This window comes from Magnolia sinica, chromosome 3, assembly GCF_029962835.1.
Source record: "Magnolia sinica isolate HGM2019 chromosome 3, MsV1, whole genome shotgun sequence".
NCBI lineage: Eukaryota > Viridiplantae > Streptophyta > Magnoliopsida > Magnoliales > Magnoliaceae > Magnolia > Magnolia sinica.
This window is the reverse complement of record NC_080575.1, coordinates 92,369,474-92,391,505: the sequence shown is the minus strand read 5'-3', so window position 1 is coordinate 92,391,505 and position 22,032 is coordinate 92,369,474. Positions and strand designations below refer to the sequence as shown.

Genomic DNA, 22,032 nt, shown 5'->3' with positions numbered 1-22,032 from the left:
ATTTTTGTGCATGTATCTTATAATAATCCGAGAGGAAGGATAGACGGCGTGGATAAACCGATAATTCACAGTGGGCCCGCCCACGGAACTGCCCGTTCGGGCTAGAGATGGGCGGGGGTAGGACGCAATCCGCGCACTGGGGAAGCGGATTAGCTGGTGTACCACACACCAGTGCGAACGAGCGCTGACGCACCTCGAGCTCGGAGTTGTACAAACGGTTCAAGGGAGATCAAAGTTATATGGACCACACAATGATGTATTTATTATATCCACATCGTTCACCCATTTTTCAAGATCATTTTACAGTACCATCCAAAAAATGAATCATATTCAAAGATCGACCGGACCACACTACAAATAGCAGTGGACATAATGATTTTCACCATTAACAATTTCGTAGTGCCCACCCATCCTATCTGTTCATAAGGTTAGGAAAACAAATTTCATATCGATCCGATCCAAAACTTCTGTGAACCCCAAAAGGGTTTCGATGGTAGACATTTAATCCCCCACTGCTTTTTGCAGTGTGGTCCACTTGATCGTTATATCTGTCTTATTTTTCGTCTCAAGCCTTACGACGAGCTCGAAAAATGGATGGACGGTTTGGACATAACACATACCTCATGATGGGACCACAACTTGCTGACGTAAATACACCAGCTATATAGCTAGTGTGTGGTACACCAGCGAATCCGCGTCCGGGATTCGGTTGACTACTGCCGCGAGTGGCCACGACACTGCACTTCGATTGATAGAACATAGAAGTAGGAGGGAGAACTTCGGAACTCTCTCCAAAACTCTCTCTCTCTCTCTCTCTGACTTTTCTCATTACGGTCATCACCCATCTCCTTATATATAATAGCTGCCTGCGTTTTATTTTATTTTTATTCCTCCATTTCTCTGTCGGAACCCTAGAATCATCTTTTCTTGAGTGCCTTTTGCCTGGTTTGATTCCAGCAGCAGCTCCGTGCTGCAGATTCCAATCGATTCATGAATATTCATCTCAACAATTACAATCCAGAATCGTAATCCTAGCTCCAAAAACCAGAGCTTCCTGGTAATCTCTATCTGTCTCTCCCATTTTCCTGTCTGATTGTTTTTCTTTTCTTTTTTTTTATTTTTATTTTTTGGAATAAACGCTTTAATCTGTTAGAAAACATAGATGTGTGGAGTATCATCAATTTTCGTTGGAAAATTTCATTTTTGATTTTTGTATCTTGGAAATTTGAAGTGTATTCGGAACTGTCACTGCTATTTTATTGACTGATTGATTATTGCATAGCTAGCAAATTGATTTTGCACAACTAGCTCACCTAAATAGGAGGCTTGGGCCTATTTATTGATGGGCCAACTTTGGGCCTTGGGCTTAATGGGCCTGGCCCGGGCCCTGGCCTTGGCCCATGGATCTTGGGCCCAATTCAATCTGCATTAGTCCTCGACGTGAAAGAACTCGACTCTGGCAAGTTAATGGCTTGATATTGCTCATAGAGGTCAGGATTGAGGCACTAGAAATCTGTGGCTATGATCTATGTAGCATCAGAGAGGTTGTCCTTGCCAACGGATAAGAAACTTTTGGTAGCCACCTTGGCATGTGGAGACGATCTAGTCGTTGAGAATATCAATGATCGTATTTGTAGGTGGCAAAACGGTCGAAAGTATGATATCTTGTTCTTTGATATCATCATCTGGCATGGAGAAGTTCAGTGAGCTTTTTGTCTGTTGTAAGCTTGCAAAGACAGTCCATGTAACAGCTAACCGCTAAAATGCAAGGTTTTGCCAAGAGATCTAGCGCGAGATGGTGATGTATGATTTCGAGTTGGTCGATAATATTCACTAGAAGACTTGGCAAGTTGAACGGTAGCTTGGGCAAGTTATTACGGTATCTTGTGCATGATCATATATGTACGTGGGACCTAGCAATACCCATGGTTGAATTTGCCTATAATAAGTCAGTCAACAGGTCCACAAGAATGTTATGTTTTGAAACAATAACTAGTATGCGTCTGCATCTTCCAATCGATTTGGTTCCTCTACCTATAGAGTCAAGAGTTGTAATAGTCATCCACTGATAAAGTTCCTTGTTTGAACACAAGGAGCCCCTAGAGGAGGGTATCCATGTAGTCTAAAGGCAAATACTTTCCATCTTCTCTCTCATGTTAGCCTGCTTGATAACAAGATGATCCATGATAAGGTTGTTGTTGTTAATGTTTTGCCACTAGATTCTTGCTCAACCCTTTAGCTTGACCTTGACAAAAGCTACTCGTTGGACATTGCCCATGTCATACCATGCAAAATAATCTTCAAGTGTTATAATCTAATCGACAAGAGCCTTTGCCTTAAGGCAACCGTGAAGTTCGAATCTTCAACTCATACTTTCTTGGGTGTCTCTATTGAGGTGTTATGGGCTCTCTTTGCAAAGAGCCGTTGCATGAAGTCATAAACAGACTCACAAGGATCTGTACCATTTTAATTCATGAAAGGTTCTGGTTGGAACCTTGGTTTTGGATTTGGGTTGCCATTAGGGTCTCTGATAGGATCAAGTTGCTCTCCATATTGTTTTCCATGTAGTTGGTTAACAGTTGTTTCTAGCTTGGCTACCCTTACGAATAGCCATTCGGTTCGGGTCGAGTCGGACAGTCGAGTCCACCAAGTCGGTTCGACTTGTGTGCAACTCTAAACAAGACTAACACTCTGGAAAACACCCCTGCAGCCGAAATCAATGTATTGCTAAAAAGACCTACCTCAAAATTTGTCCAATAATCAAATTGTTGTAGCATAGTTTTTCCCTATGGCTTGTAGGAGCGTTTATAGGCCTTAATGTTATTGCTAATTGCTATCGAAGAAGTTTCTACAATAAAGGCCAATCCCAAATCATATTAGTCCGTATATAACTGGCCATATTTAGGGCCTGTTTGGGAGTGTGGATTTAGAACCCCCTAGATTTGAAACCCCTTGGATTTGAAATCCTCTAGTTATGTTTGGCACTCTGAATTCAGAATCCCCTATAATCCAAAAGTAGCTATGCATAGTATATTTACAGGGATTTGAATTTAATTACTAGATTAATTTTAATCTCTAATGAGTGTACGTATGTAGTGTTTGACAGAGTGGTTGTAATATGCCCATTGGAATATATACTTTGCCCGAAAATGATGAAATTCCAAGTCTCGGATGGGCCACAAGCACAAGATCTCATCCGAGTGACTAACCAATGATTTTTAACTGTTGATTTAAATGGACAATGTTTGGACTTTGGACGGTGCAAATCATCACATTAAAGTAATTATAGTGATGCAATTGATAATCTAATTGTTTTGGGATATCATCAGTGGGCCATGTGCCTAATAGATTAATAGTCTAGTGACACTCATGTTACACATGCAACTTTTGGAAGCATTTTAGATGTAATCCAAGCTTTCACCTTGGATTTGAAACCCCCCTCTTTGAGGGGATTTGAAACACCCTGGATTTGAAACCTCCAATTACTTTATGGTACCAAACATACCAGGCGATTAGAAATCCCCCCCCCCCCCCCCCAAAAAAAAAATAAAAATAAAAAATCAATGGTGCCAAATGACCCCTTAGCCTATCCAACTTGCAAGAAAGAAAGAGGGAGATAACATCAAGAAAGAAGTAATCCAACAATTTTAAAACCTACTAAAATGGGTCACAATGCATAGTTTTATGGCCTTTGGTGGCTATATGGTTTTGTTAGAACATTATATTCTCTTATAGAGTTTGTATACAAAACCTAGAAATTGTGGGGAACAATATAGTCCAAGTGGTGGGTGATTTGTGCCATCCAATTGGTCTGTGGGCCCCACAATCCAATTGGAGTCTAGATCTTTTATCAAACCATTCTAGCCTCTTGTGCTCCAAATCTTTAATCCGGACCCTTGCATTGACATGATTTTCAATTTCAACCCTTTGAGGTGCCTACTCGCTCAATTGGCCAGCAATGTGTCCATTCTGAACCCATATTGGATGATTTGATGGTTTGGATGCATCAATTCCCTCATGGCTTGGAGAGAACTCGTCCTCGTGTTGGAAGGCAGTGTTGATCCACTGTCCAGATTTGCCTTGTGTTTTCTTCCACTTAGGTGGAAGTTGGTGGTGAAATCCCACTTGTCTGTTTGGGGCAATGTCCAAAAGATCACACCCTCGCTTCCTATTGTGTCCTCTTGCAAGCATTGTCCTCTGGGCAATCATCATCACCTTTTACTTGGATTCCAAAATTGATATTGAAAATTGTAGGAATTGAACTAAGTTGAATACATATCACTTTAGGAATCAAATTATCTAATCGTATGCCACAAAATTGATATCAAGGTCCAGTTAATGGATACTTTGATGGGCCTAATTCCTTAGTTGGTCAACAATGAGGTCCAAACTGGAACTAGATTGGATGATCAGATGGCTCGGATGTGTCACAACTTCATTAAACTAATATACCTATCGTTGCTTATAATATTATGAAAAGGGCAAAAATCGTGAAAGTTTGAATTCGGCTATGATAACAATTGTTATGACAGATCAGATTACTCATTGCTCCTGTTACCCTGTATAATATTGCAAACTGTATAACCTCTGTGGTGAACATGGTAATGGCTATTATACTTAAGTTATGGCTGTTATAGGTGTTATAACCAAGGTATTCCGTACGGTAGCGGTGACTGTAACGGTCACCACCGTTACTGATACGGGGGGCGTAACGATCGTTACGACCTCCGTAACGGTTGAAAATTTTCTTTTACCCGAAAAATTCTGAAAAAATATCTAGAAAATAAAAAATAATGTAAATATTTCAAATATGTATTCATTTTTTGTTTTGAACATGTTTACGGTAGTGTAACAGTCCACCCTTTGGTGAGTGTTGTATCGGGCTGTCTAGTGAATTGTTTAATATGATTGTCTCTAATGTTTACACATTACAATCAAGCATTAAAACTAGAAATCAGAACAAAGGCATAAATAGTGCTTTTTCAATTTTTTGAAAAAAACGCCCTCAAAGATTCTATTCGCTCAAATAAATTCAATCCACAGTTTTAATATTAAAAGATATAGTAAGAATGGTAGAAATTTGTTGTAAAATGATATAGGGAAGTTTCTGGAATGAGAAAAGTGAAAAAAAGGAGAAAATTGAATTTAAATAGAAAAAAAAAGTGATCGTTTTTCGACCATTACGGGAGTAACGGTCGTTATGCCCTGTAATGGCCTTTATGGCCACCATAACAGCTGATACGGTCTCAAAAAACTACTTGCCCCTTTTCACCCCTGTATCGCGTAATAATCATGGCCGTTACCTATACGTATCAGCCTTTACAGGCGTATCGTAACGGATACGGAACACCTTGGTTATAACAAACATTATATTTGTTATTTTTTTTCATTATTATTATTATTATTATTTTGTTGCCGCAATGCACCATCCTAATGGTCACTATACCAAGATTTTGGTTGCAAAATATATATTACAGTGGCCATTTTTTTCTTCTTAGAGAATGATTACTTCATCACTTAGGGCAACAAAAACAAGAAAAGAGAGGCCAAAAGGCCAGATGATGAGGAATCCTTGAAACCTCAACAAACTCCAACCTTCTCCCATTGGTTGCAAACTACCCCCACATTCCTTTCTCTTTTTGGAGACTTTAGCCTCAAATTCCGATCTATTGTGGAGACGGTTGTTCCTTCCCTTCCAAATCAACCTTAATCCTGCTAAGAGCCTTAGCGAGAGTCTTCGTAGAGCTTGGTGTGCTGTAACAACTGTTACGGGGGCCGTAAAGGTAACAGTGGCAACCATTACACATTATGGGGTCGTAACGACCATTACAAAAAAAATGACTCGTAACAGCTATTACAACCCCCATAAGTAACGGTCTGTTACGCCTCTTGTAATGGCTGTAACGGTCCATTATGGGGCCAATATATGTTTTTTAGGGTTTTTTTTTTCAATAAAAAAGAGAGACTATAATAGTTGTTACAACCTGTATTGTAAAGGCATCGGTGGTAGCCATTACGGCCATTGTTACCATTACGGAATACCTTGTTGTAGAGCCTTGTAGGGGTTGCCCATCCATGGTTCCAAGCAATGAACAACTGAGGAGTCATACTATAACCCAGGCCCAACGTTTGAAATATCAGTCTCGCGTTACATAACGCACCCTTGGGATATGGATATGTATCAGTTATCACGTGGGATATATCGATTGTATTGCTGTTGTTGAAAACATGGGGAAACATTAAGAAATTGGTCGAATTTTTCAATGAAACTTCAATGATTGTTAAAAAAGACATCAATACATCTTACAAATCAAAACATTACAAAAAAGAAGTGCACATAATAGGTTTTCTTTGTATGGGGTCCTAATTTATGCGCCGTATAACTGAATTGATGCAACTATATTCAAAGTTTATTAATATAATTTATAAATGTAAGAAGACGTGTGGAAACACAAGCAATACATTCAAAAGCAAAAAAAGAATTACATATGTGTTTGATTTTATGTTTGGACACAAAGATTGCAACCAATTTGTGAGAAATTGGAAAATTTTGGTTTTTTTCAATTTTCCGCAACTTAGCTTATCTCCTCCAAATCTCGAAATCGAGGCTCCCAATCTATGATTTTTCATGCAAAACATGAAAAATCATGGATTTGTTACAATTTGACAATGACTTAACATGATTTACAGAAAAAAAAAAAGATTGAAAATCGAAAATGCTAATTGGATTGAAATGTGGGATATATCCCACTACTTGTGCATTTCGTATTGCACAGGTGGGATACAAGATGTATCGTGGGATATATCGGCCGATATCGTCGATACTTAAAACACTGCATAGGCCATCTTAAACATATTAAAGAAACGTCTACAAATCTATATCTCCATTGATCTCTCCGTTGATCTCACAGTGCATAAGTAATGGTCCATTTCCTCCCTCCTTAAACACAGGGAGCACCCATTTGATGATAGACATCCCCTATGGCTAAATTGTGAGGACCTTATCTTTACTATGGCCTTTTTTTTTTTTTTTTAAAAGAAAGTAATTTTTTTCCCTAAATAGGGAAAAGAAACCCCATGATACAAACTGTTATGACTGTTAGCGGTGGCAGTTATAGCCTCACAATGCTGTCATGCAAACATCTGGAAAAACCACCTTGAATAGCAATACACTGGAGTGTTGCTGTTTTGATAACCTGAATCATGTCAATATCTTTTGTAAAGGATATAATATGAAAAAAAGAAGAAGAATTAACTGTATATTAGTTATGGGCTGTTTTTATAGTTATCATGGTAAACAAGGAGAGTATCTACTTTATGGTTATGGTTATCTTTGGTAAACAAGGAGAAAGTATCACTGTTTCTTTGTGGATGGAGACACCATTTCTTTTAGGGCGGAAATTTTGAGTGGTTGTTCCCTTGTTTTATCTTTAGTTTTTTGGGTTCATGATTCTGGTTGGCAATTGGATTGGATATTTTCTTACCAGCTTAATTTTAGCAGGTGTGTGAAAGATATGACCATAGTTTTCCTTCTTAGAAACATAGAGGATTTTGATAATGGCTTTGAGAGCAATCTTGAGAAGGAGGAAGTACCTCCTGGAACACCTGAATGTGCACACTCGCTCGATTCAGAGCTTTTCAAGTTTCGGACATGGGTGGCAGTCAAATGACTTGCAGGTTTCGGACTGGGTTGCTGGTCATCCTTCTGCAGATGCTGAAAGGGGAAAGGAGAGGGTCCAAGCTATAGTTGATATAGATAAATTTCTGGGTTTGAAAGAAATAGGATTTCCTAAGCATAATTCCTGGAGAGTTTCCATATTGAGTCAGAGTCATGGAAATGCAAGATCAGAGATCATTTTCCCCCTTGGAATTCGGTGTTTGTCACATAGTATTCGTAAGGTATCAACAGCTACAGCAGGCCAACCTGAGATGGGTGATCAGGATAATGAAGAACAGAATGTTAAGTATAAAAAGGAAGCATCGCCGGAGGAATGTGATCAGGCAGTTGAAGGTTTGACTACAGTGAAAGCTAAAGCAAAAGCCAAACAATTGCAAGAATCTCAGAAAGATGCTAGGTCCATCATAAAGAAATTCTGGGCTAAGCTTTTGGGGATTGGACCAGCTTTGAGAGCTGTTGCTTCCATGAGCAGGTTATTGTTGATCATTTTTGATGTTTTATTTGTTTCGGCTTCAAATATCTTGATTTCATGCACACTGATTTACTTGTTTTCTTCTTTCCCTTTTTCTTTTTAGGGAGGATTGGGCCAAGAAGTTCCGCCACTGGAAGGAAGAATTTATCTCAACTCTGCAACACTATTGGTTGGGTACAAAACTCTTCTGGGCTGATGCTAGAATTTCCTCAAGATTACTGCTGAAGCTTGCTAGTGGAAAGAGTCTGTCGAGGAGGGAGCGCCAGCAACTGACGCGCACAACAGCCGATATTTTCAGGCTAGTTCCTTTTGCAGTTTTTATCATAGTTCCATTCATGGAGTTCTTGCTGCCAGTGTTCCTGAAATTATTTCCCAACATGTTGCCATCTACTTTCCAGGACAAGATGAAAGAACAGGTACCAACTGCAGTTATTCTCATGACCTGGCTACGCATTATTCAAACTGCTTAAACTGAAATATGCATTCCATTTCTGACATATGTCCAGTTGGTGTTTCACAATGTTATAATCTCCGAATGGTCCCTATCTAAGTTTCACAGTGGTATTTAGAGTGGCAAGGAACCATTTATTAAGCCAAACTGCATTGAACCATCTCCGGAGTAAGTATGGAACAATATGGGACTTTTTTACTTGTCAGGAAAAAAGAAGAAAGAAGAGTATCATTCTGCATGCACGCACACTTAGGCTACTTGCAATCTCAAACCTGCTTGTCTGTCTTCTATGTATATTATTGTTACCTATTTGTGTTATGTCGTGCTTATTACGTAGTTCATTTCTCAAGGAGGACGTATGCCTCACTATTACCTTTTCGACGCTCAACCTGTAGGAAGCATTGAAAAGGCGGCTTAATGCAAGAATAGAGTATGCAAAGTTTTTGCAGGACACAGTCAAGGAAATGGCAAAGGAAGTTCAAGTCTCGCACAGTGGAGAAATAAAAAAGACAGCAGAAGATCTTGATGAATTTTTAAACAAGGTTAGATATTTCCTCAGTCCCTGAGGTCAAGCTTTCAATTCAAACTTCATTACTAAATCTTACAGTAAAGTGCATGTTACTAGGTTTCCACCTTTTCATGGTATGATATAATGATAATAAAAACCTGTGATGTTTGGATGTCCTGATAGGTCAGAACTGGTGCCCGTGTTTCTAATGAGGAAATTTTGGGCTTTGCAAAGTTGTTCAATGATGAGCTGACTCTGGACAATATCAGCAGGTTACCATCGTTTTGATGATTTGGGTGTTTGCATGCATCCTTGTCTTTTTATTTTTATTTTATTTTATTTTTTATTTTTTATCTGAAGCCCACAGCTATATTTAATTAGGAGGGGTTCTCATTGTTTTATTGATTTTGTTGTGTGCATTTTTTTTACTACTTTTGGTTGTTTCAGGCCTAGGTTGGTAAATATGTGCAAATACATGGGGATCAGCCCTTATGGAACGGATGCATATTTACGATATATGCTTCAGAAAAGATTGCAGTGGTATGCATTCTGAGTTTATATTCCAAGGAAATTTGTTACCTTTTTTTAATTTTTACATCTTGTAGCTTTAAAATCTGTATGCTCCTCTGATAGTAAAAAAATATCTTTGAATAATCATGGAACAGCATTCTAAGTTAAAAATATCAGTGTAAGATTCCAAGTTCATTGACAATTATGCTTGAGTGCATCGGCGATTGTGGATTGTTTACCTATCAGTTTGCTTTCTAGGATGTGACTTTTATTTATTTATTTTTAATTACACTGGAACTTTTTTTAATTGCAACTTTCGCTTGAATTTGCATATTTGTCATGGTTACATTACACATTTTGGTTCTCATATGGTTGATTACTAGGTCATGTATTTTTGTCAATTGGTCACTCAAAGTATATGTGGCACTGCTTTACGAGCTCCTGCTTTTCTCTCAATGGTAGCCGCAGATTAACCAGTGGTGCCTTCTAGCTTAGCCATTACTTTGTAAACAGTCTGAGCAATTTCAGTTCTTTTCCTAGTGCCAACTGTAGTTTTATTTAGGTGGCCTTCCATAGGGCTAGGAGTGGGGTCAGGTCATCTATTGGTTTTTGGGGCTTGGCTTAATATCTGTCGAGTTTCAATATTGTAACCTTTGTTATATATATGCACTAAAAATTCTTTTCCATTCAAGAAAAATGATAAAAACTAAGTCCTGTTTGGATGCAATATAAAAATGATTATCTCATTTCAGTTAACCATAAATTAGAGATTTTGGCATGGATTAAACATAAACTAGATAATCTGTAATTCCTATAAACTATTATCTCTAATACATAAATATTGTCAACTAAAATGAGATGAAGCCATTTTTAAGTGGTGATCAAACCAGGTCTAAGATTTACTTTGTTTATCATGTATGACATGTTGGTCGAAGGGTTTTTAGCAACATCTCTTTTGATGTATTTTTTATGGAATATATTGGAATCTTCATGTGTATTTGGCCATTTTGCTGATGGTAATTTCTCATATTATTGTCGTTGCTATCTAGTTCTATATTTCCTGTTGAGTTTAGGAGATTGAATTCCTGGCAATCCTTTTGCAATGAAAATATGCTTGGTATGGTCAGGATCAAGAATGATGATGAGATGATCCAGGCAGAGGGTGTAGAGTCTCTTTCAGAGGCTGAACTTAGGCAAGCTTGTAGGGACCGTGGCCAACTGGGATTACTTTCAGTAGAAGAAATGCGCCAACAGGTTTTTCTTAACTTTCATTTCCATCGTAGGATTCCTTTTTTGATCAATTAAGAATGGGCTAATTCTAAACACCTCCCCTTTGTTTTATTACAATTGTAAAAGACCTACCCTATGTTTTATGACAATTGTCAATGCATCCCATCTGTTTTTGGCTAATTGCAAAGACCTCCCGTGTTTGAAACCGTTAGAGGTGTCAGGGGAATTTGTACTAAATGACAAAAATACCTTCATTTGAGGAGTTCATTGTGTGGGGTGCATCGTTATGTATAAATGACATCCGATACCTCTGCCATGAACATTGAACGCCCAAAAAATCACGCTATTCCAGTAACCAGGAGGGCCAGAAACCTCCAAATTTGCATGTTTGACCACCCTCTGGTTGGATCAGCCTGTTTTTTTGGGGTATCCCATTTTCATGGTGGGGTGGCCTGCTGAACGGGTTGGATGACATACATGCATTACAGTGGGGCCACATCTCTACGACTAGTTGACTAGTTGTGTATGAGATTAGGGAAGAATGGTGAATTGCTTAAAGATAATAACAGTGCTTATATACGAAGGTGTTTACTTGTAAGGGGGAATTTGCAACGAATCTTTGAAATAGAGGGGAGGTACCTGTAATAATCCAAAACAGGGGAGGTACCTGTAATAATAACTGAGGGAGGTAGGTAGCTTGGCTACTGGGGCCCTAGAGCATCGCCCTTGTTTTGCACTACTGCACCCCAGGTCCATGCAGTGGTGCAAAACAACGGCGATGCTCTAAGGATTCGCAAGCTACTGTGGTGGGCCCTCCCCCACAAGAAATTAATTTAATATCATGTGAGCCAATGTGGGACAACAAAGGAGCCCTGTGATGAATGGCTTCCAAACATCATCATTAAACCTTGTCCCAATTAACTGGGGCCTGCTATTATGAATGGCTTCCAAACAATATGCTTAATACAAGGACTACTTGGAAAGTTAACTGCAGGTCATACTGAATGGTGTTTGTTTCTCTTTGATGCTCAATTATTTACATTTGTGACATGTACAAATGAGGCTAATATGCATGTTTTCTAGATCACCATGTGACTTGAAATGGTATTTTACTGGATTTGTTTCTCAAGGCCGATTTCAATTGAGGTGGATTTTTTCATGTATTACATTTCTAGGATTCTATTATTCGTCAATCGAGTAAATGTATTAGAAGTTGAAGAAAGTATGTCACTGCATACTGTGCATAGGACCCTAGGTTTTCTTCCTTCACTCACTCTGTTTTAGGGATGCCTTATCCTTTATATACTGCTTAGGTAAGGGAACTTACTGTTAAAAGAAGAAACTGCTCAAGGAAACTTTGATGCCTGACCTTGATAGGTTTAAGCAGTCAGTGTATGGTTATAGTCATCTAATGGTATATTGGCTTTGCAGCTTCGTGATTGGTTGGATTTGTCTCTTAACCATTCTGTGCCATCTTCACTCCTGATTCTTTCCAGGTAATGAAGTCCCATCAGTTTAAAAGCTCTCTGAAACATTACTTTGCTTTAAATTTTTTTGTATTGATATGATGTCCTTTGTTCAGAGCCTTCACCATTGTTGGAAAGGTGAGGCCTGAAGAGGCTGTTCAAGCTACACTTTCTTCTCTGCCGGATGAGGTTGTGGATACTGTGGGTGTAACTGCTTTGCCTTCTGAGGACTCTGTTTCGGAGAGGAGGAGGAAATTGGAGTTCCTTGAAATGCAAGAGGAACTTATCAAGGTATGAAATACCATGTCCTTCATGTTCTTGAAAATTTGTGACCTTGCTGATTTAAGGAAGGCATTGGAGCCCTTGAATGAACCTTACACATTCGCTTCAATGGATTTTGCTGGTTTGCCTATGGCTTTTCTTGCCTCATCTTCTTATCTTTGAGTTTTACAATGTTTGTTAATTTCTTGCATCAATATCATAAACAGCTTTTCATTGAACATCATCCTTCTAACTTCAATGTTCTCATACATGTATCCTGGCCCGCCTTTGTTTTTTTTTTTTTTTTTTGTTTGTTTGTTAATTTTTCACTTGCTCAATGCATCTCTAGCAAAACTGTTCCAATTAATTGAGGACCCTGGTCTCTGTCCTCTAATTATACCATCCAATTGATGCATTCATAGGGTCTTGAAAAATCCACTGCATCTTGTCTTGCATGCGTTGGGCACAAACCCGTGTGCTGACCTTCCATTAGTGTTTTTAATGAATGATGAGAAACAAAACCAATTTTGTTTGAACTGGGCTTGTGAAGTAAGGTTAATGCATTGAACTTATTCTTGCCAATCCTGAATGCCTTCAGTTTTACTTTTATCTGAGGATTTGATACTAGTAAAATGTGGATTGCCTCACATGCTCTTACATTAGCTTTTATTTCACATGGATTCACTGATGCTAATTCAACAATCCAATCATCAGTTGTTTATATTTTTATTTTATTTTGATGTCTTGTTTGTTATTAGGGTTCAGTCATGTAAGAAACTGTATTACTAACAAATCTTTCACAGGAAGAGGAAGAGAAAAAGAAAGAGGAAGAGGAACAAGCTCGGAAGAAGGAATCAGGGATTGACCAGGAGGATTTGGCTTTGAAGGAAATGACTATCCCAACTGCAAGAGAAGCACAAGAGCTGGCACAAGAAAAAATGTTGGAGAAGCAAGATCAGCTTTGTAAACTCAGCTGCGCATTGGCTGTTCTGGCTTCGGCATCTGTAAGGATTGGATTCCATTGTTTTCCTGCTTGTTTGAGGCTAATGCAGTGTCCAGTATGCTTAAAATGATGTTTCTCCTCCCAAATCTTATGTTACTCTTCCTGATATTTGCAGTCAGTCAGTAGGGAGCGTGAACAGTTTTTGAGCCTTGTCAACAAAGAGGTATGTCTCGTGTTGTGAAAAGACTAGCTTTTGTCATCTGTAAAATGTTAAATGTACGACAATAGAATGACTAGCATTAATTTTCAGAAATCTATGCTTTCGTTCTCTTCTGTGAAGGAGATTCTATGTTCCTATTGTCATTTGCTTCTAGAAAGAATCACCTTTTTTTTTTTTTTTGTTACGTATAAAGAGTCACCGTTTTCACAGGTGGCATTTTCTTTTTCTACCTCTGTTTTCCCCATTTCTCTTCATGCAAGGTTCCAAAACGTGTGGCATGTCTGCCAATACAGCTCTATCCAAGGTATTAAAAAACAGTTACATAACAGTAATGGTGGGAACCATTACACGTTACAGGGCTGTAATGGCCATTACAAAGAAAACGGCTTGTAACTGCTGTTAAAAAATGGCCATAACTGCCATTATGGCCCATATCATAATGGTGACGGCGGTGGCCTTAACAACCACCGTTACCTTGAATACCTCATCTCTATTGGGACCATAGCAGCCTGCCCTGGGATGCCATATGTGATGTCTGTATTGGTGTCTCTGTTGCTTTGGCACCTGTATCGGTCTGTATTGACTGATATGGGCCATATTATTCCCGATATGGCCCTGCTGACACAAGTGGCATCATGCAGATGGTATGCCTTGTGCACACTTGTGGGCTTAGCAAAGCTCATGTAAATATATCAATTGGAGTAGTGCGTTTTAAACAGATAAATGTGAAAAATGCAACCCTCGGAGTAAGTTGGGATAACATGCATACAGTTACTTGCAATAGCGTGTTGTTTATTATGCATTTACAATATTTTTATTTATGTAACAGATTTTTATCTTTGTTGGTTTCCTTGATATTTTGGTTAAAAGTATGCAATACAAAGCGAAAAGCAACCAAAGAAATTCTAATTACCAAATGCTTTAACACCAAAATTAGAGTTCAAAGACTAAAAAACTCAGTTTTCTGCAAGTCAGGCTGAGGGACAACATTCTTGTGTGTGTGTGTGTGCGTGCATGCGTGCGCATGTGTGTGTGCGTGCATGCGTGCGCATGTGTGTGTGCGTGCGTGCTCAAAGACTAAAAAACTCAGTTTTCTGCAAGTCAGGCGTGAAACAATTGATTCTTGTGTTTCCATTTTTCCAATTTTTTCAGCCCATCCACATCAGCCTCTGACATTGTTTTTTCTGAAAGATATAAACATGATTCTTGTGTTTCCATTTTTCTTTCAGATATGCCCTGTATTGTATCGTTTTTTTCAGCCCATCCACATCACTCTCTGACACTGATATTCCAAACCCTGCCTTCATGATGCTAATAGATATTTTTTCCCCCTTATAATGTGCTGCTTAGTTGCACGATCCTTCTAACTGGGTGTTGCTCTCCCTATGAACCATGCTTAGTTCTCATGCTTCTACTCCCACTTCCTAGCTGTTTAGGCTTGCCGACATTTTGAAACAGATGGTTCCCCACTCCTGCACCCGAATCTGTTGCAGCTTTGCTTCATGCAACTGTAGTTTGCTGTAGGTTCTGCATCTGAATGTTGTAACTTCCATTGCAGATAGAGCTGTATAATAGCATGGTAGATAAAGAGGGAACTGAAGGTGAAGAAGAGGCAAAGAAGGCATACAGAGCTGCCAGGGAGGAGAGCGACCATGCAGCCGAAATGGCTGTAGGACATAAGGTTTCTTCGGCACTTATAGACAGGGTAAGACACGGGGTAACAAGCCCCTATATTACTAAAGATTCCAGTTCCCGTCTCCCTGTTCCAGTTCTGGTTCTTTTGTTAGATTTCCATTGATTTTCTTAAATGCTTGAGTTTTCATGCATTTGTTATTTGTAATTACAAATAATTGTTGTAGAAATGGATTCACTTTTCGTTTCTATGTCTCAACACTCCAGGTTGATGCCATGCTTCATAAGCTTGAAAAGGAAATTGATGATGTGGATGCCAAAATTGGGGACCGTTGGCGACTGCTTGACAGGTATTATTGATTACATTCTGTTTTGAAGTTGTGAGGGTATTTCTATTATATTTAAATAGCTGGATAGTTTCTCAAAAGTGGATATTCAGTCCTTGGAATTTTGACAGAGCACCTCCCATTTCTCCTACTCCGAGATGTCTTTCTTTATCATGTAAAATAAAAAAAATAGTTTCCATTCAATGAAGTAAGAAATGGACATTGAAGAAAAATTGGATTTTAATTCCACTTATACTGTAATAAAAGATTTATCTTTTTATTTATCAAGAAAATCTGTTTTCAAATCAAATTTGCTGAATTTCTCTCTCTCTCTCTCTCTCTCTCTCTCTCTTTGAAACTCATGAACATCAACCTGCACAAGAAAGATTTTAGCAAATAAATCATGCTGAGCTTCTATTTGCCGGGATTATGATGGCAAAGTGACCCCAGAAGAGGTAGCGGCTGCAGCCATGTACCTCAAAGACACCATGGGCAAAGATGGAGTCCAACAGCTTATCAGCAACCTTTCTAAAGATAAAGGTGAGATTGTAATTTTCTTCCACCTCTAGATCTTGCTCCTCCATTTAATCATTACCCATAAATGGTAACGCTGTTTTCACCATTTCCCTCACAACAGATGGGAATATCCTTGTTGAAGACATTGTCAAATTGGGCACTCAAACAGATAAGGTTGATGCAGCTGAAGGAAGAGGGTAAAACCGAATGATTTTCCAATTATATTTTGGAGATAATATTTCCATATTATTCCGTGTGAAGTAATTTGAGTGATCAGACTGTCTCATCGAGTCTTTATATTTTACCTGGACACTCAAAAAAGGGTGGCGTCACTTCAATGCTGAGAGCAGATTCTGCTTCTGTGGTCTATGCTTTTCATACCCAGCATGGTGTGGATTCTTCAGGTCCTACATGATAAATGTTTTGATTCTTTCTAGCAGCAGTAGATAAAGGGGTTATTGATGTTTCTGCTGTAAAAAGAATGTGGGGGAAAAAAAAATCAAACGTATACGTGATATGATATTCGAGCCTATTGTTTGGCCTCGAATATATTTCTTGTATTGGTGAAGACAAATAACCTTTACATATAAACATGATTTGCCCTGAATAAAATTTGACGGACTAAAAGGGGTTCTTATGGTTGGTGTGTAGCTTGTAAACCAGCTTAGCCAAGTGCTACTCTTATATCATTTCTACTATTAGTACATACAATAGCAGGAATGCACCTTATAGTTTTAGCAACTGCACCGGTCTTGATTGTATTCCGGATTATATCCCTTGTTACTCATCCAATTTGATAATGAATAAGAGGATCCTATTTACATCCTTTCATTGTGAACATGCCGAGGCGTGAACGAGACGTAGTTAAACTTGGTAACTGAACTTGAAACTCAGCTGAGTCAAATTTGAATTGGCCAGAAATTGAGCTGATTCACTATGAAACTCGTTGGCAAGCTTGACTCAGTTCAGACAGCCTACTCGGTCAACTGATACAATACTGAATCACTGGCTGGGTTGATGTGTTTTTAGATATTAAAAAAAAAAAAACATCTAATTTGCAATTGGTAGGATTTGAACTGATCTTTAGCACTAGAGCAACCAGCAGTCATACCATTCTGACTACCTATTATTAGTACAATCTTATTTATAAATTAATTATTAAATATTGAGTTGAGTCTTCGAGTCAACCCTACCCAACTGGATATTGAGTTGAGTTGAGTGTCAATTTTTTAAACCATGGAGTAAAAATCCTCTATTGGGCACTTGACATCAGTAAATCCATCATTACGAGGATATATAGGATGCAGATTACGTTTCAAATACAGGATATATGCACTAGTAGATTGATAATAACTGAAGTATGTTGCAGTGACTGCCGATGGATACAAAATTTAGTGGATTTGGGTAAAATGATGAAGGGAGGTTGTTGGAATGTGATCATTAGATGGACGATACTGAAGTTGTTACATGTGAATTTTAGAGGAAGATTTTTGCATTAGAACATCATTGTTATGTTCCTGTTATATTCATCTAAGCTCATCTTTGATTTTGATCTGCACATTCTGATGGGCCTGGGTTTTGGCTTGTTTGAAGATTGAGCTTGTTTCTTGTTTATTGTAATTTAGAAATCAAATCGAGTTCCACTGGAACCAAGTTGTCAAAGGGATATGAAGCGTAACACCATCATCCCTATATTAACTGGTGTATTCTACAAAGGCATACTGAATTTCCCCAGAACCAAGTTGTTTGAGCAGTACTGTGTAAGAAAACAGCCGAAGGCATTGTAGAAGAATTATCAGGTCCCTATTTTATAGCTTTTCAAAGACTGGATGGTCCCACAGGTGTGGGTTTGCTCCCTAAGGTCGGTTCGTGGGTTGCTTTATTGTGTGTGTGTGTGTAAAATTTGAAATTATACTCGAGCAAGCCGAGCTTGGACTTGAACTTTGAGCAAGTCGAGCCGAGCTCCACTTTGCTCGACCTCGGCTCCTTTTCAAATGAGTTGAGTCATGAAAAGCTTGGCTTGTGTCGAATTACCATTCAAGCCAAGTTAAACCAAGCTAGATCGAACCAAGTTGAGCGAGCTTTTCGAGCTAGCTCGGCCTGTGTGCAACTGTAATTATGTCCTACTGGACAAGTTAGCTCGAAAGAAGACCCAATACCATGAGGGGTGGTACCTTTACTGTAGGTGGTCAGTTCACGAAGAGGAAAACTCAACCCGAAGTTTGAAAAATCATAGAAAGGTGCAGAGTCATGAATATTTTGTATGGTCTTGCTTTGCCACGAGAACGGCTCCATTAGACCCATTAGACCCATCTTGTCTAACGCATTTACTGTCTTTTGCCAACAAGTTAAGACACATGAAATGTCTCCGAAGCTTTCTTATCTTCACCAAATTTTCTACCATGTTCATGAACATGGATGCTTCTCATTGTGCATGAAGTCCCATCCAAGTTGGACTCATCCAGGCCATTGATTTAATGGCCTACCTCGGGTGGACGATTCTCCCAAAGTTTTCCCTGGTGGAACAATCGTGACCCTTTGATGGCTGCCCTGCAAATGGATAGCAATGAGAAAAATACTAAAACGATTGACAATAAAAGAAAAGTTGAAGATGGATGGCTGGATCATCTATTCCAATATGGGGCACATCAAATCAATGGTCTGGGTGCTTAATTGGAAATCTTGTGTTTTTTTAAAACAAGACTGCTCACGAATTCATCAGTGTTCTTATCTGAGCTCCCACCTTCATCAACTGCTTCCTTAGCTAACTCCCTCCATTTGCTAGCATTTCTCTTGAACTTTTCACTTCTCTCTCCTTCCATCACTTCCCTTATACAAAACTCCATCTCTTCCCTTCTCACAATTCCCTTCTCATCAATCCTAGCCCTCAATCCCACGCCCCATACATCTTCCACACACTTGGCATTCGTTGGTTGGTCTGTCTTTTGCGGGACACACACCATTGGCACGCCCAAGCTCAGGGCCTCCAATGTGGAATTCCACCCACAATGTGTCACAAAGCACCCAACAGCCTGGTGGGCTAACACCTCCAGTTGTGGACACCATGTCACCATCAGCCCCATCTTGGCGGTTGATTCTGCCAAATTGGGTGGGAGCTTGTCCTTCTCTGTGCCCCTCACCACCCATAAGAAATGCTTTTTACTTCCCCCAAGTCCCCATGCAAGTTCCTCCATGTGGTCCACTCCTAGCTTGGCGACACTGCCGAATGAAATGTAGACGACCGAATTGGTTGCCCTTTCATCTAGCCACTTCATGCATGTGCTGGAGTCTGGTTTCACAAGATTGATACTGTAATCTTTGTCATCTCGCACCCGCTTGTCTAGGAACATGGATGGCACTGTTGGGCCAATCGTCTTTGTGGGCCACATCTTTGCAATCCACTTCACCACCTAGTTAGCATTTGAAACATGGAAAAGTCCATTAAACGTGTTAATCTAAGTAGCCAATCTAATAATAATCTCAAGCCATATTACGATTGTTATCAAAATTGTAACAAGGCCATGAACCTCATTTACCATTCAATTGAAATGATTTTTGACTTAAATGAGTTAGCCAAATGTCTTAGGCTCCGTTTGGATGTCCCCACAGAACATGTATTGGAGAGAGATGCAAGCCCTTGTAATAGTGTTTCAAAGGGTTCATTTGGCAGCCTGGAATTCAAAACTTAAGAATCCAATTCCAGGATCTGGATTCTTAAGAATTTCATTCTGATAATCTTGTTTAGCAACTTGGAATTGGAATATTAATTCCTAGAAATTTGCAAGCCAGCATTTTAGAAATAATCACAAATGGCTTAAAATAACGAATTGAACTCCCTTGCCAAACACAAAAAATGGCCTTGGAATCGGATTCCAATTCACGAGGGCAAATTCCAAGTTGCCATTAGACTCCTAAAACTGTGGGTGTTTGGGTAGTCCTTGAAATATTGATGAAGCAGAATCAATGCAATTCCAACTTGTAATCATGTGAAAAAAAAAATCCAAACATGCACTTATTCTCATAATTATGTTATCAATTGAAATTCAACAGACTCACCTCAGATTCCAGCGAATCAAATGTGTTCAAGAGGACCCAATCTGCCTTATCCACATTTGTGAATGGGTTCAAAACAAGTGGCAAGTGGGACGGATGAAATCCCGATGCCGAGAAAAAAGTCGGCATGTCGGGAATTTCCAGCGGAGGCAGTCCGGGCAATGCAACCGTAGTAACTTCCAACGGGGCGGTCAGCTTCCCAAGGTACACATGATAGTAGATAGCATCGACTGTGCACGATTGAGTGAAGAACGCGGCCCCATATATGCCAAACTGCTTAGCGACGTCCAGCGCCCAAGGAAGGGAAGTGTCGTAAACAAGACAGGCAATGGTGTGGCCCAAACGGTCTAATCTTTCAATGAGCTCGGCTAAAGTTCGGGAGCCAGCAGTTTCCAAGCCCTCCAGGTAGGCCTCAAGGGAACCCGCTTCAGTGGAGCCACCTTGGTCGTACCCATCGGAGATGGACTCCACACTGACCGAGCTGGTGTCGAATTGGGCCGAGCTGGAGATGAAGAGGGTGGTGGCTAGAGTGGCCTTGATGCCTTTGGAGACTAAGCGCTTAGCAAATTGCAACATGGGGTTTATGTGGCCTTGACTTGGGTATGGAAGAAGTAGAACATGTGCTCTATAAGCTTCCTTTCCTTTATTCATGGCTTTAGACACACTTCTTCTCTATGTTTATGTTTCTTAGTGCATGAGCTTATATAGAGGTGTGAATGGGAGGAGAAAGAGGATAGAAGTTTCCTTGAAGAAACTTGGTTGCTGCTAGGTATGGGTAGTTATATGCCCGTAGTTCGTAGTTTCAAAGTCGAAACCGTTGATACGATGGACTTCGCCATCCAACCAAAAATCCCTGTTCCGGGGCTTCTCTGGTAGGGTGGAATCAGAAGGATTTTCTGTTTTTTGGGCATTTGGTAGCTAGAATTTGGATTTGAGAGGAATCCGAATCCTCCAAAAAGTGATATTTTTAAGTCCCACCTTATAGTATTGATTTCAAATCCACTCGATTCCACAGGAGTTTACATCCGCGCAGCCAAATGAGACTTTCATACGTGGCCAAGAAGGAAAAAAATATCATTTAGACTGGATAAGTCCTGACCCTTTGATAAGTGGTGGGCTGGGCAGCCTGACCCTGGAAGGTGGCTCCTAAACTTGGCTTGAGGGTCTGGCCCTTGCTTGAAATCCAAGTCCAGTATCTGAGCCCAGCCATGTTGGCCAATGATAAAATGATCTCACTCAATCATCAACTAGGCCATGTTTCAATGACTCAAACCATTGATATGATAGTACCTATTGTTAATGGAGGTGACCCAAACTGTGTATTCCAGGCAACCTGTGGTGGATGGAGGATACCCAAAGAAATTATTAGATTGAACCATAGTTCTAAACTCTCTCTTCTGTTAACTCGAAATCAGCCGAGTCACTTGACTCAGCGAGATTTCAAGAAGACTCATTAGGAAACATGGTCTAGAGAGTGACTCGGCCCTGACTTATAAAGACTCATTGAGTAAGTGAGGAGATTTGAACCCTCAACCTCTGAGGGGAGCTTGCCCTTTTGTCTCATTTTATATTTCTTATACCAGAAATAACTATATCAAATATATATATATATATATATATATATATATATATATATATATATATATATATTACTAATAATTTTAATTTATAATTTTACTAACTAATCAAGTCAATTCGGGTATTCTTTGAGTGGACATGTCCCTGATGAACATCGAGTCAGGTCAAGTTCTCAGATTTTTAAAATA

General features: G+C 39.4%; 2 protein-coding genes across 3 annotated transcripts; one reads left to right on the top strand and one right to left on the bottom strand.

Moving 5' to 3' along the window:
• The first annotated feature begins 716 nt into the window (after positions 1–716).
• On the top strand, positions 717–16,850 carry LOC131240233 (uncharacterized). 2 transcript variants are annotated; one of them, XM_058238360.1, is made up of 15 exons: positions 718–1,057; positions 7,502–8,150; positions 8,254–8,566; positions 8,997–9,143; positions 9,293–9,381; positions 9,557–9,649; positions 10,747–10,873; positions 12,281–12,345; positions 12,432–12,606; positions 13,380–13,580; positions 13,695–13,742; positions 15,298–15,444; positions 15,639–15,722; positions 16,123–16,237; positions 16,335–16,850. In XM_058238360.1, exons 2-15 carry the CDS (start codon positions 7,558–7,560, stop codon positions 16,412–16,414), a joined length of 2,277 nt encoding a protein of 758 aa, XP_058094343.1. In that variant the 5' UTR covers positions 718–1,057; positions 7,502–7,557; the 3' UTR covers positions 16,415–16,850. The 2 variants fall into 2 exon arrangements, with proteins under 2 accessions (XP_058094344.1, XP_058094343.1); XM_058238361.1 differs by lacking the exons at positions 16,123–16,237; positions 16,335–16,850 and having other exon boundaries at positions 717–1,057; positions 15,639–16,012.
• A 1,968-nt stretch (positions 16,851–18,818) lies between these two features.
• On the bottom strand, positions 18,819–21,251 carry LOC131240231 (flavonol 7-O-beta-glucosyltransferase UGT74F1-like). Its single transcript, XM_058238359.1, has 2 exons — positions 20,270–21,251; positions 18,819–19,623 (listed from the first exon to the last, which is right to left on the bottom strand). Exons 1-2 carry the CDS (start codon positions 20,915–20,917, stop codon positions 18,883–18,885), a joined length of 1,389 nt encoding a protein of 462 aa, XP_058094342.1. The 5' UTR covers positions 20,918–21,251; the 3' UTR covers positions 18,819–18,882.
• Positions 21,252–22,032: the final 781 nt, after the last annotated feature.